This window comes from Amblyomma mixtum, chromosome 3, assembly GCF_055824585.1.
Source record: "Amblyomma mixtum isolate Tamu chromosome 3, ASM5582458v1, whole genome shotgun sequence".
Classification (NCBI taxonomy): domain Eukaryota; kingdom Metazoa; phylum Arthropoda; class Arachnida; order Ixodida; family Ixodidae; genus Amblyomma; species Amblyomma mixtum.
The window spans coordinates 76,319,045-76,333,447 of NC_143014.1; the positions used below are offsets into that span (position 1 = coordinate 76,319,045).

The window sequence follows — 14,403 nt, forward strand, 5'->3', positions numbered from 1 at the left end:
AATCAGTGCGAACACTCGTCACTAGCCTCCTAAAAGCCTTTTACCAAAAAGTATGAAAACAGTTACCTCAGTTTCCTCACAGGTACTCAGAAGAAATGGCAAGATAGCGAAATGAATCATTCGATCGGGCACCAGCGGTAGCAAATGGCTTGCTACTGAGTGCACTTTCGATGACGTTGAAGCTGTGAGCACTTTCAAACGGTGTAAATATTCTTCCACGATGTCCTTTCCTGCGACATCTAAGAAGGCCGTTCGTCATAATATGCTATGACGTTCATCGAACGCAAATGAAAACTCACCTCTAATAAGGAACAAGCAGTTCCACTTCATGTTTGCGCACGACTAGAACCAGAGGGCATGGAAAGCGGCTTTTCACAGAGGTGTCATGGTATGCGAATGCCGTTAAACGGCACGGTAAGACAAGCAATGTATTCGAAATAAACTATTACGTGTCTGCATATTCTATGGCTCCACCGAAATCAACCGGCCGCGCGCCACGCTGCGCGCGTGCTGCGCGCGAATATTTCGAATCACTGTGTCCAGACCAGCGAGACTCCTTTCCAGATTTAGAGAAAATAGGTATAAAAAAAAAAACAGAAGACGATAATAAATTTCTGGCCGGTTGACCAGTGCTAGTATGGTAGTGCAGGCAGTGCGTCTGGTGCATCGTTGGCATATCGTCCTGAGTCAGACTAATAGTTGTTTTGAGCAGAGGAGGATTTGCTGATGATGCCCTGCTGTGCATGTCCCTCGTTTGCGTAACCTTGCGACCTCGCATCGACTTGGCGCGAACAAGAGCACGAAGAAAGCACTGCTTGACCTTATACTAACTCAAAATATAATTGTTACACGCTGTTGTGTCATCCTGTCGGCTTATGACGTCAACATGACCGCGCGACGAGATAAAGCCGATAAGGCTGATCAGATCTGCCAGAGCTCCATGCCAGAGCCTTTCGGGCATTGACCTAGCAGCTCCGAAGTGTGCTGGCAAATATTTCGCCTGAACAGAAAATGGTTTCGGTACTTAAGTTCCGCGAGATTTTCCAATCTGTACGTTGTGCTGTTATAGGAATGATACATGTAAAAGCTCTGCCAGGTTCGTGATGAGCACAGCGTATGCACGCTTGCTTTTTAGCTCGAATCTCAGTCATTGCTTGTGGTGTGTACGTATTGTACTTGCAACGGTTATGTTTTGCTTTGCAGGTGCACCATTTAACAAAATGAAATGCAGTCAAATTGTGGATGCCGCTTGTGAAGAAGCAGAGGTGTACAGGAACTGTGGCGTTGTATGTGGCTCCTTACCTTAACCTTGCCTTAAAATCTTAACCAGCCCAACTGGTTATGGAACAATTCTCATTTGGTTCCATACACCGGTTTGACCAGTTCCAACTGGAGCTAGTCTGTTCCTAATTGGTTCCAACTGGGCATTTGACTGGTCACAGTTGGAACCAACTGGGAATTCTGCCACAAACCAGTTAGACTAGTTAAGATTTTCACTTAGAAATGTGCTGTACATAAGAGTGCACTTGTCGCTGTAGTTTTTTTGCCTCGCATGTTAACCAGTAACATGTGATTCAGTGAAAAACAATTATGCTGCGCCTGTGTGCGCAACATTATTGAAACCATATAGAAGCTTATTTTGATTAAGGCGCACTGAATTTTGCACGCTGGAATTTCTGATATTTTCCCCTTTGTTTACAAGACCACAGGTTGGATCCATAATATTGTCACTCAGGAAATAAGATGAACCTGCAGGCGTAATAGATCTACAGTCATGCCTCGTATTAAGTATGGACATTTTGGTTCCATAAATCAAGTCATCTGTAATAACGAATCACGAAGAAAAAAAATTATCAGAAAAAAAAAGCTACAATTAGGTTCTGCTTCTGTGCATCGTCATGGTCAGTGAAGTTGAAGTGAAACGCAATTTGGGGCGCTCCAAGCCCATTATCCTGGTCACCATTATACTTGAAATAATGCCTTGCAGCTTCACATGCCTAGTGATCCATGTATGATACGCTTAACTGCGGCTCAAGGCCCCATGACTCAGTCAGCTGACGGCTGCTGAATTAGGCTTCCTGCATACCATAAATTGCAGAGAGTTTTCTTCACAACCGTTCAGTAGTACGGTAGATGATAAGGGGTGTGGACTTGACAACTTTGCATTTCAAAGCATAAAGCCACCAAAGAAAAGGGCCATCGCTCAGTCATTTTCACTTTTCCACTGCATTCCTCTGGTGTGCTGCGCTAAAATAGCAGAAAATGAAACATACATGGGCCCCAATAAGCTCTGTGCATTTTCCCCCTGTCCATTGTCCAGACAGAGTTTCCATATTAATGACGCATTCGGCAACCAGAAAAATTGTCCATAATTCGAGTCGTCCATAACAAGAGGTCTTAGAATTCAACGAGGCAAAAAGGTTGGATGTGTAAAACTTGCAGGTAAAGAATGCGAAGTCTTTTTGTGCTAAAATTAAAAATGAGAACGTAATTACTAAATGAAGCCTCATAGGCGTTCAGGCTGCTCTGTAGTGCGCAGCACCGGGCATGGGCCACAATAATGATGTCGTGTACGGCTGTGCTGTGTTTACAGCAAGGAAATGGTTTCTTGAAAGAACAAAACCAATGCCACCGAAAGTAAACCCCACAAAATGATGTTTGGAGGCAGAGGATGACACATAGCTGCATGTGGGCGAGGCAGCAGATATTTGAGATTTCGACAACAATGCATCTTCATGAGTTTCTTCCCACATCTCCTACACCATGAGAAGCCTGAACATTGTCACTGTTTCAGTCGGCGAATACGTCGCCATTTTAAATGCTAACGCAAAACTACTTGGTATGCTTCACCTAGAAGCTTCATACATTTGAACCATTGACTCACCTTGAATTCTCAGAAAACCATTTCAGCTTCCTTTCAACATAAGTTGCATTAATGAGACACAACTTTAATTCTGTGTCATATTTAACAAAAGTTTCGACACCTTTAACCTGCATCACATGCCATCATACTCTTCAGGGCACCTTTTGTTCTTGGGTTTATATTCAATATTTGGGGGATAAAAAACAGACACTATTTCTTATTCATAATTTGTATAGAAGTCAGGTTTTTCTTGAAAACATTCTACAGTTAAAAGTTTTTGGGTCATTTCTGTTGTAAAGAGAACTTCCAAAGACCATTACTGCAATGAGATCAGTCATTTTGTGTTTGGAAAAAATATTTCATTCCACAAAGAAGCTTCATTGCAACAAGAAAATGCATACAAACTTGCATGTTGCTTTTTTTTTTTTTCCGAAAACCCTTCTCCTTTATCAAATATGTTAATTCTAGACCTGCCAGCCCTTTGTGTGCATCCTAGCTGCGGAAAACGGCATTTTACTGTTGTAACTACCAGTTCGCAGATACATAATGGCTCTCAAGCAGCATAGACTAGTGAGACGAGATGTGGATTTTATTGGGGCCTCTTGAAATGAAGCCTTGCCTTGAGCAACAAAGATTTAATGATCAAAGCAGGGTAACATGGATAAGATCACTAGCAATTAACTGTAAAAGCCTTTCTGAAATGGCTCTTGGAAATCTGCTAGTCCCCTACCAGACACTCTGTACGGCTATAAAATAGGTTTAGGGAAAGCAGTTTTGGGTAAAATTTGTGCAGTAAAACAATCTTGGGAAGCAAAAATCATGACGAATTAGGTTTTACAAAAAGATAAGGAGCCTTCATATTCGTTTCATATGTCAACCTCAGTGTAAATGTTTGTGCCGAATTCTGCGGTGCTATACCTTAGAATTGACCACATGTAGCCAGTTTCTCATAATCTGTTCTTGTACGTCATGAATTCCGCTAGACATTCAACTGTTTCTTAGTGCTGGAACATTTACGAAGAAACCGTACTTGTTTGCCACTTTCTCAGTGTTGAAGTGCTATTTTACAACACACCATATTACTGCATTTAGAGCTGTCCATCATGGCGAGTGATGGCATTCAGAAGCAGTAAATGCAAAAGGTCTGCAAAGCAGCTGGGAATTGTTCCATAAACCAGTTGAGCTGGGAAAGATTTTCACCTGGGTAAACACTGTTCAGAGCTTTCAATACTTGTGCCTCTACTTGCGATCTATTGGCCATTCTGCTGGCATGGTTTCTTTTTTGGAACTTTGTTTTGCTCATAAAACCAGGATTTTTCAACAGAAAAAAGAACACTTTGTTAAAAGATGCTTGTGCATTCTTCCACTAGGACGGGGTTCTCATCGAAAATATGTTTGACCTCCCTTATGTCAAACCTTGTCAAGCTGGCCCAGAAACAACTGCGTTTATGACACGCATTTGCACAGAAGTGAAAAAGCTCCTTCCATCAGTGCCCTGTGGGGTCCAGATCCTTGCTGGAAACAATGAAAGTGCACTAGCTGTTGCAGCAGCTGCAGGTAACTGCTTAGTTTTGTCTCGTTTTAACGCGAAGCTTTAAGAAGTTCTGCCATTGGGAGTACCGTTTTTTTTTTTTTGTCTTCACAACAAATAAAACAATTTTACCTTAATGTTCCTTTTTATACTCAGACACATCATGTGGATGTAGCAAATATAAGGCATATGTACTTTGTAACTGACCTTATTTTTCCAGATTACAGCCTTTGTCAAAAATATAAACCCAAGGGGCTTCCTTCCAAGTCATGCACTACAGAACCGCTGGAAGTCCTCCTAGCTTTGGAGGGGAGATGATACTCAGGGACAGCCTTCTGTGGTGCACTAGAGCCACAGCTAGAGGACTAATGCACCAGTGTCGCTGCACAGTGGAGTGTGATCCCAAAGAGTTTCTCTCTGCCACACTGATTCAGCCATTAAGGCCAATAAAACTTCATACCTACTTTTTTTCTTTTACATAATTCCCACATGCATAGCATGATATTACCAAGCAACAGTAATATTTTTATTAACCTTTTTTTCGTTGCAACTATATATTGCACAAGATCACAGAGTTCATCTCTCCTTCAGAGAGATCTGGTACGTTGCCAATGCAAAAAGAGCAGCATGGCCCACAGCCAAACCTGTGAAGAATATGAGTATGCCCACTATCAGGATAATACTTATACTGGGAGCAGAACAGAAGTTTGCCCCTGGCTTTAAAAAATGCTGCATTGTTAGGCAATTGTGCAGCATGTAATCTGCCAAAAATATTGCTTCATAGTCAGTCAAAAAAAACGATACAACTTCTAGCCTAGCATAGAGAAAGAAAATGTAGGACTAATTAGCTCATGTCAATGCTGGCAAGCTTCTATGTGATACCTCTGTCTTGTCATTATTGTTCAAAGGCCGCTCATTTCCATAGGCTCTCATTTCATAAAGCATGGTGGAAAGAAATATATTGATATAGATTCACTGTGCAAGAATGTAGGTGAATACCTACCTGTATTAGTTGCATCGCAAGGAAATGCCAGTGCACACACCAGTATTCCATTATAATTATCTAAGTTTTTTCTTTTCCCAGGAGGAGAACAAATGTTTCAGCAGCAATGCAGTTTAGTCTAGCTGACGAAAGGAAATAGCATGCAGCGCTAGACGGCCGAGTGACAGACAAGGACAGAAAACAGGATAACAATTAGTGACAAGAACACACAAAAGTGGTTTGATTTTTTCTTTTTTCTCAAGAGCAAAATGTTTCACAAATAAGTTCAATGCAATTTTTAGGATTACACAGCAAGAAGCAACTTTGTAACAGATTCCTTGCTTTTGCAGAGCAAGAAATGCTAATGGCAATGTTTTTGTGGAAGGAAATAGCACTTTCATAGTTTTCCATCTGAAGGTTTCGTTTTAAAAGTTTTTTGTAGCAGAGCTTGTGAACACAACATTTTCCGTGAGGCTCACAAAGCAAATGGTGTGCAGGTCTCCAGTTTGTGCGTGCTGAAGGTTTTGTGTTTGGACATGTGGCAGACGAAGGTTTTATGGAATCCTGCGCGGGTGACCTACTGCGTTACAGACGCATCATCAATGCAGAGGACATCCTTGTGTTTACAGACATAAAGAAGAAACACAGGTCAGCAGTTTTTTTTATCACATCTCTGCTTTGCACTAGCCAGCAATACATAACCACTGCCAATACACCATCTTGTCTTGGCCAGTTCACATGCTATCACAAGTGACATCAGTGTCCTGGAAACAATGAAGGCAGCTGAATTTTTTCAGTCCGATGGTGTCGTACTGACAGGAGGTGCTACGGGCCAGCCTCCCAGTGCCAGTGAACTGCAAGGTGTGCTGCAAGTTTTGAACTGTTCCTATATTCTCACAGTGCATGTGTGTAGATTCTTTATAAAGATTAAAAGCTGGCAGGGTTTTTGTCTTTGCATGCAGCGGTGTCTTGGACAGCTCTTCAGTGGTTCTAGAGGTTACTGATCACAATGTCAGGAAGCAGAAAGAAGCCATCTTCTGGCACTCAAGCATTCACTAGGATGTCTAACATGTTCACTGCATCATGCATGTGGTACTCTGATGATAGTAGGCAGAGCCTTGGTTGATGAGCTTTTGCAAAAGGTCGCATTATAGCCCTTTGGAAGAGTGCACTGTCCAAATGACTGCATGTATTATTGGTTTGCAGAGGTGAAGGCAAAAGCAGCAGTGCCCGTATTGCTCGGATCAGGAATTGCATTGTGCAACATTGAAGACTTTTTTGCAGCAGATGCAGTGATTGTGGGTTCATCATTTAAGCATGGGAATATCTGGAGTGGCATGCTAAGCGACACACGGGTGCGTGCGTTTATGGAAAAGGTCCACCTGCTACGCCAAAATGTGTAGGTCTCTGAGCAGCCATTTTGCACAGCTCCTGTGCAACACGCATAGGGAAAGCTTTGTACTAGGATGTGGCATAAATAAAAGTATAACCTTCATTTCCTTCCCATATTTCTCAATGTGCACCAAAAACAATAATAGCCTAGCGCAACATTTACCATCATTTTATAAATAACAGTCGTGCAGTATTTGTGGTTAACACCTGTTTCATCACATGGTACCTTGTTGTCGATGTAAAGTGCACAAACTATAAAAAAATTCTTGTGTTAGGTACACCCTGGTGACACAGTACCACACAAAAGATGCATAGTGAGTACACTTTGTCCGTGCATCAAGTAGCAGAGTATAATCAATCTGTACACACAGGTGATTTGGTTGGACACTTGCTGCATCTATACCTATACACAAATAGTGGACAGCACACAGAATTTGGCAACACAACTTTCAAGTACACATCTGTTTTCAGAACTCTCAGTCCAAGGGCACAAGTGTAGCAATTTCAAAAATTATCAGAAAGGACAAAAGGGATGCAACAACATCGTATGAGTAAATCAGAATATCCAAAATTGCTGCCATAGTCGGTGCACTTTGTAAGCACCCTTTATATTCACTGCGGTATGCCTGTCAATTCCAGACAGTCACCCACAACACAATGTCCAGCTGTTAGAAAAGCCACACAGAGGTTGAGCTTATCGTCATTGCGGTCAAAACTCATTCAGTAAAAAGAGTTCTTTCCATACACGTAGCCCAATTGCTGCACCAAAGATATTGTGGGCTACATTCAGATTTAAATATATAAAGAGTAGGGGACACCCTGCATGTCTGAAAGCCATTAGAAAAGCATATTTTAAATCAAGAGGTTATACACACAGCTCAAAGGTGAAAACATTAAATAAAGCACAGAGAGTATGTTGTTAGTTGTTTGGCTACATCAAGTCCCACCCTGCAAATAAAACAGCTGTGTAACCACCTGTGAAGCTGAAACATGCATTAGACCCAACAAAACAGGAAAGAAGATCAGTACACCTCAAAACGCACAGCTGGTCCAGTGCATTTTTTTAGCACAACCTTTTTTCCTTTTGCAACAGCCATCTGAAAATTATTGTGAAAAAGAAAGGACTCTGTTGGCCTGGTAAGCGGAAGCATTATTTTCAAGCTTGATAAAAACAAAAAAATAGGAGAAACCTATGCGAGGTGCCTTAACTTGCAGTTTTTTAAAAGAGGCACAATTGTGAAAGAATACTAGCATTGCAGTGCGTGTGCTTGATGCAAGAAATTCTCCAAAAACATTCTAATATTGCATGAATGAAGCACTATTCTGCTAAAAACACTTACGCCTGGACAACTTATTCCTCTTTTCTTGCCTTTATTGTTCACAGGTTTGTTGTACCAACTGTAGGCCACAGACTAGACTTTTGGTTCCTTCCTGCTGAGTTCTTTTATACATATATACAGCCACGGGTAGTTGAGCTCATGCATGCAGTCATACAATTCACAGCTGAAAGGCATTGATTTGGTGTACTGTAGTGACCAAGAAAAAAAGCTGATGGGGCTGAGTCATTGTGCAGTACTGCACTGCATTACAGCAACTGACAGTTAACCAGAAAATATGCTGCCAATGCTGCTCACATTGCTAGGCCCTGCCCAACAAACCTAGTATTATGTGCATACATGCCATACAACTGGCAGAATTCTACAGATGCTACTAGAAGGGGTAGGTGCCTACAGTGAAATGACATTGTGCCAGCTTTTTGTGGCCACAACACTGAATATTGCCTCATACTGCACAGTGCTTCAAGGCTGCACTAGGCAAAGTATCATTAGAGCAGTAATTACACAAGTGCCTCAGTTGTTCCTAGCTATTACAGTCTTAATAAGGCTCAAAGTTTCACGAGCCACTTGGAAGATTAGCTTGAGATTTTAAGGACATTACACCGGGTAGCTTGGCCTGGACAGCAGGTAAGATGAACTGACACCAGTTTTTTGGGCTTACAAGATTGTTATGTGCCTGACAGTAAAAATTCTGCTCTAGAAAAGAAACCTGTGTGTGTGATGTGTAACAACTCTTTCAGGTGCCATTTTTTGTTTCTACTGAAAACAAATATTTTTTTTGTTTCAATAATACATTCAGACCTCAAGAAAGACAAGTTATTAGTTTAGCAATGCAAAATACTAGCAGTTAATTGTTTACCAAGATGTGCAAAATTTCATGTAGTCTGTCATAAGTGATAGAAATAGCAGCATCAAAATGTCGGGACTTGACCGGTAAACACCAGAATTATTGTGAAATCAAGTCCTTTTTCAAAGTTGAACACTATGCTCGAAATGGGGGGTGGGGGGGTGGGGGGGGGGAATGATGTTATTACTCGTGAGAATATCTGTCTGCATAAAAATTGCAGACAGTGTGCTACCCAGTTCACTGTTTTGTGAACGACCGTTTACTGTGTTCGCTATATGGTATAAAAAGCCATCTTGTTTGCGGCATGAAGGGTTCTATATTCATTTCGAAAAAAAGGAAACCCTTCTAGGTGTAGTACACTTTCAGAAAAAACCGTTAGTTTGCCTTATACACACTTGTGTACAAAGTACCTTAAAGGGTTAAGAGCATTAAACAATCCCTGCCAAAAGAAAAATTTTCTACATTATTTCTATGCTATATACTGCTTGTAAAATACATACTGTAATTTCCGGTATACAGTCCACACACTATACATGTTTAATAAAAGTTTAAATTTTGCGCTGTGAGAACTATCTATGGTTTCCGACTATAAAGTTTTTTTTCTTTCAAGCATCATCTAATATAGCATGAAAAACCCAACGAGATTCTGGCGATTCCACCACAAGTTTTGTAATATTTGCACAGTGCTTCTGCTGCCATTGCTTGGCTGACTGCTTGCATGCATACTTACTGGTTCTAGTTGCTATCTCAATTTCAAAGAACATGAACCTATGCAGGAGTGTGTAAGTGGGTGGTAGAATACTGGGAAGCTATTCCTCGTCAATTTATCATCAATGGCTTCTCTAAATCCAGCTTACAGACATCTGAGCAGAATCCAGAGAGCTAGTGAAATGAATACAATGATGAGCCTTCTCTCAGTGTGCAAACACTGGACTGTTTTTGTTCCAAGAGCTGAAATTATACTAACATGCACACAAATTTTTGCACAGACTACGAACTTCGACCCTGCAGATGGTCTAGTAAAAAAATTTTTTTCAGCCAAAACTGAGCCCTGTAGATTATACACCGGGTGAGGACTGTACACCGGAAATGACAGTACAACAAATTACCTGAGATATAAAGCTTGGAAAAATACTGAGGCCCACCTGCGGTGCTAAAGAAAACATCACACTGCAAGGTTCATTGTAAGAGCAACAGCATCCCCATCCTTGCTTGGCTGTGTGGCTTCAATTTTTGCAGTACCTCTGTCCCTGCTGTCAAACTGAAAAGCTAGAAGCCATGTAAAGGTAAGACCTATCTCAGTGTACTTCCACCTTCTTGAGGTGCCACTAGATCACTATTAGTCAAAAATTTTGTTACATGCTGGCAGTCCCAAGGCACTGTCCAAGGAACAATCTCCTGCAAAATGTTCTTGTGAAGGCGAAACAACAGTAGAGTTGCCCACTCCTTCAGTGCTTGCCCTCACCCTGCCACTGCCTGCCTCTTAAAGACCTTTTGGGAAAAGTCAGTGTGCAACACAGCCCAACACCACAGCAGCACACAATTTTTTTTTCCTTTGCTACATGCAGTGTTAGTTGCCACTCCTGGTGGTGATAGCCTCATGTGCTCTGCCTCAGCCAGCATCACCACCAGCTGTCACAAGCCTTCTGGCGACCACCAAAGCAAGCTGTCACCATGGGAGTCATGGGCGCATTACTAACGTCACTGGCAATGAAAAGAAATGGGCACTACTAAAAAGCACATGCGGCTTTCCATTTAACCTCACAAGCTTCCATTCGCCAGGTAGAGCACCGGTATTGGAGGAACATTATAATGACCACATTTTCTGCACTGTGGGCATGTTCATTCAAATATGCAAACCTGTTCACAGGTGCTTTAAGCCCATGATACAAGGAAAGTAGCCGAACAGCATGAATAGCTAGCCTTTAAGGCTGAATATATGCCAAATGCATTTTGTGACACTATTTTCGATGGAGGCCAAAGATGCTATGATGCAGGAGATTATTCCTCATGCCTATTGAAAGGGAAAAAAGTTGTGACTAAACCGGTGATGACATGGGAGGTCATTTGAAATCTCTTCCGGCCAACTACAGGGGCTGCAGTCATCCTTGCACCCTTAATGCACACACTTATGCCAGTTCTTTGGGTAGCATAGTCGGATTCTATGGCAGAAGTGCAGTCTGCCATCGATTGCCACTTTGTAAAGAGAAGGTATCAGTAACCCCAACAAGACCACAAATGCTACCATGAAATCTATAATGGTTAAGACAAAACTGGGCAGTTATGTGTTTTTAGAAACTTTTACACAAGCTCTGGATGAGAGGGACGGATTTGTGGGGAAAGTGCCAAAGGCACTGCGGTCTCAAGCCCAACATCCAAATCATGCGACTGCCTTCAGAGATGTTACTGTCAAGGTGAAGGTTGCACAAACACGGGGCGAACCACAAAGAAGAGACACAGAGACACAGCGCCTGTAGCGCCTGTGTGTGTCTCTGTGTCTCTTCTTTGTGGTTCGTCCCGTGTTTGCGTCACCTTGACAGTAACATGCACCAACTAGGCCCAACCGAAGTTTTATTGAAGTGCCTTCAGAGAAGGCGGTAGACTTCCGAACGCAAAGCTATACAGAATGGCCTTTTTTGCAGTCATAGACTTCATAATAAATGTTAAGTACGGCTGACAAAAAGGTTGCTTGAGAGTTCTGAAAAAGTTGTGAGCATGCCCTTAGACCTGAAAAAAGATATCAGTGTGTGAAACTAGGCATTAGCAAGGTTGTGTTAGCCATATATAAGTTAACAAGTCAAAAGCATATGGGGTAGGAAAATATACTGCATAAACTTAGCCAGCTGTGTGCACTAAAACAGTGTGGTTGTTCACAGTGATGTTGGCCACAGCTAGTCTTGAATGGTATAGAGAATAAAGGTTGTTTAGGTGGTTTTTTGTGCTCAGCATTCAGCAGTCTCTTAACGCTGGAAATTGTGCCAACACAGATCACCAGCGCGGTGTTCTAGATGGGGCAAAGTACAGCTGTGCCACTGCCAGCTTTCACCTCTGCCATGCATTGCATACCATTGATGTCCTGTTTATTATCACGTGTGGTGGCAGTGTAAAGGCATTTCTTAAGAGGTCATTATGGCCAGCATGTGCACACACATCCACACACACACACACATATACAAAAACAACTTTGTGTGGTTATTTACACATACTACACATTTCCACACTAACTTGCTAGCAGCTATTTATAATATGTATATATTAAAAAAAGCCATCTGAAAGTTACTCCACATTAATAACTCTTTACGCCTTTAATTTTTTTGTCACTTTTGCTATGCATTTTTTTCAAACTTTACATTTTTTTTTTGCCATTTTACAGCTATGTATATCTTGCGTCCTACGTGCACAAGGTTACAAAGCTAGAACATCAAGATATATATATATAGATTTTTTTTCACTTTCTTGCAGTTCACATAGTGGCATGCACTTCCAAGCGATATTTTTTCGCGTTTATTCTTTTACACTTTTTTTTTGTACCTCTTTGAGTTCTTTTTTTGAAGGAGGGGATGGGAGGGGGTATACACTTGGGCTTTTATAACTGTGCGCTAAAGAGATCATGTGCAATGAACGAGAATAGTGAGCTCCACTGCAATTTAAATCATAAGCACGACAGATTTGGGTTGCAAAGAGAAACAAGCCATGGGAGTGCATCTGTGCTGTATCACCAGTAAGAAGTGAAAGGCAGCTCTTTTGTGTCCCCAGATCTTTTAGATGACTTCCGTGGATTTTCTCCTCAGATGCCAGGAGCGACCCAATCACTATAAATGTTTCCAGCAGCAGGAGCTGGTGGCAAAATTGCAACAACAGTGCGGAACTGAACATTATGCTGCTTTAAAGCTTTATATAAGGCTTTTTATGTACAATGAAAGTTTAAGTTTCGCTGCTGGGTATCTATATATGTGTGTATTTATATACACACAGGAATACATTCACTGATGTTCCGGTAGTGGAAATACAGCTTTCTCTCAGTCATTCGTGTCCTTTGCCAACCAGCATCTGAGACAAATACAAACAGTATTTTAGGTCTGCTTGAGCACTGTCTGCACAGTGCCGCACTCAAGAATGCAAATTCTTTGTACATCTGCTGGATCAATTCCACTACTGACTGTCATAACGAAAGTATTAACGAGCAAGTGATGCTTATTAACCACTACAAAGGGTTCTTTCTGCAATGCTTGAGCCCAGAATTCAAACAAATCTAGAAAAAGGGAACAAGATATAACAAAATTTGTGGAGCATCACACTTTGGCTCAACCATGCATTCAGATAGGCACCGAGACTAAAATTTTCATGTTTTGCTCTGCTTTAGTTATATCATCTCTATTACACATTCATATAACAGAGCAATTTGTTAATTTACAAAGGTCATTTAGCCATGTTTCATGTACAATTCTATAAATGCAATGGTTTTTGTGGATATTAAATAGACATGTGCACACTGTCTGTGTGGTATATTAAACCAAGCAGCAACCAAGCAAAGAGAGCAAGAGCAGCCTAGCACAATGGCTTGTGTTTATGTTATTCTCTTGTCAAACACAGCCTGCATGTAGCAGTAGCATGACACACTCAGTAAAGAAACTCACGATAATAAATGGGCTTTCCAACTCGACTTGTTTTTGTTGTCTCAAGTGCCTAGAGCACAGTCTTCCTGCAGTGATGACTCGCTAGCACTTGCGGTTGTTGTTTGCACCAGACCGACGAGCAGCAGCACGATCGCGGCGCTTGGGGTGCCGATTGCCGGCTTGCGCCGTACGATTTTGCCGCTCCAGTTGGCTCCGGGCTAGCTGCCGTTGCTCGCGTTGTACCTGGCTCCGCTGGCTGGGCCGCAGCTGCTCCAACCAACCTGGACAGTGGCCATCCAGTTTCTTGTTGAAGGGCAGCTTAAAGCAGCAGATAAAATTTTTCACAGCTGCAGAGAACATTAATGGGACTGCACGAAATGTTTAAAGTCTGCCTATTGCTGAGTGAACCTCAGCCTATCTACTTTTCATGTCCTGAACAGGTTTTGCAATCAAACCCAACTTCTCCCCAAAAGATAAGTTTCCAGGGAACTTTTGGTCAGCATTCACAAATTATTCATTTAAAGGACAGTCACGTCAGTAAAAAACATGGCTGCAAAGAATCTTGCACAATGCCAAAAATAAGACCACACTATGACAGAGACAAAAGTGCTTGAGCAACACAGGAGCTCGGAGACACTGCCAGAAACTTCTGGAATGGTCTTCCACATGTCTGGGTCAGGCTTTTGAGGGAGGGATGTGACGACTAACAAAATAATTGTATTTTTTGTGGCAACTGCATTTAATGAGGTCCCAGCCCAGATGGCCCCCTAAACCTATAGCTGCCTTCAGGAGCTAGTATTGCAGAAATAGTACCTTGCTTATCAGTCTCATAGTT

The 14,403-nt window shown here is 41.8% G+C and overlaps 3 protein-coding genes across 6 annotated transcripts in view; 1 reads left to right on the top strand and 2 right to left on the bottom strand.

The window, feature by feature from the left end:
• LOC149350655 (uncharacterized) overlaps positions 1-848 on the bottom strand; it is a 37,889-nt gene extending 37,041 nt beyond the window's left edge. The window contains exons 1-2 of one of the 2 annotated variants that reach the window (XM_089579736.1): positions 300-848; positions 67-239 (exon numbers count right to left, since the gene is read on the bottom strand). In XM_089579736.1, the coding sequence (XP_089435862.1) occupies positions 67-239; positions 300-330 (204 nt within the window). In that variant the 5' untranslated portion in view covers positions 331-848. The remainder of the gene's footprint in view (positions 1-66; positions 240-299) is intronic. The other variant, XM_089579735.1, reaches the window with a different exon arrangement.
• LOC149350657 (uncharacterized protein F13E9.13, mitochondrial) lies at positions 760-6,871 on the top strand. Its single transcript, XM_089579738.1, has 6 exons — positions 760-1,096; positions 1,204-1,286; positions 4,234-4,420; positions 5,874-6,024; positions 6,110-6,237; positions 6,583-6,871. The coding sequence occupies exons 1-6, from the start codon at positions 1,012-1,014 to the stop codon at positions 6,777-6,779; spliced, it is 831 nt and encodes a 276-aa protein (XP_089435864.1). The 5' UTR covers positions 760-1,011; the 3' UTR covers positions 6,780-6,871.
• A 5,144-nt stretch (positions 6,872-12,015) lies between these two features.
• The window catches only part of TP53INP (Tumor protein p53 inducible nuclear protein), a 34,883-nt gene continuing 32,495 nt past the window's right edge, over positions 12,016-14,403 (bottom strand). For all 3 annotated transcript variants that reach the window (XM_089579741.1, XM_089579742.1, XM_089579743.1), the window contains exon 5: positions 12,016-13,849. In XM_089579741.1, coding sequence (XP_089435867.1) covers positions 13,671-13,849 — 179 coding nt within the window. In that variant the 3' untranslated portion in view covers positions 12,016-13,670. The remainder of the gene's footprint in view (positions 13,850-14,403) is intronic.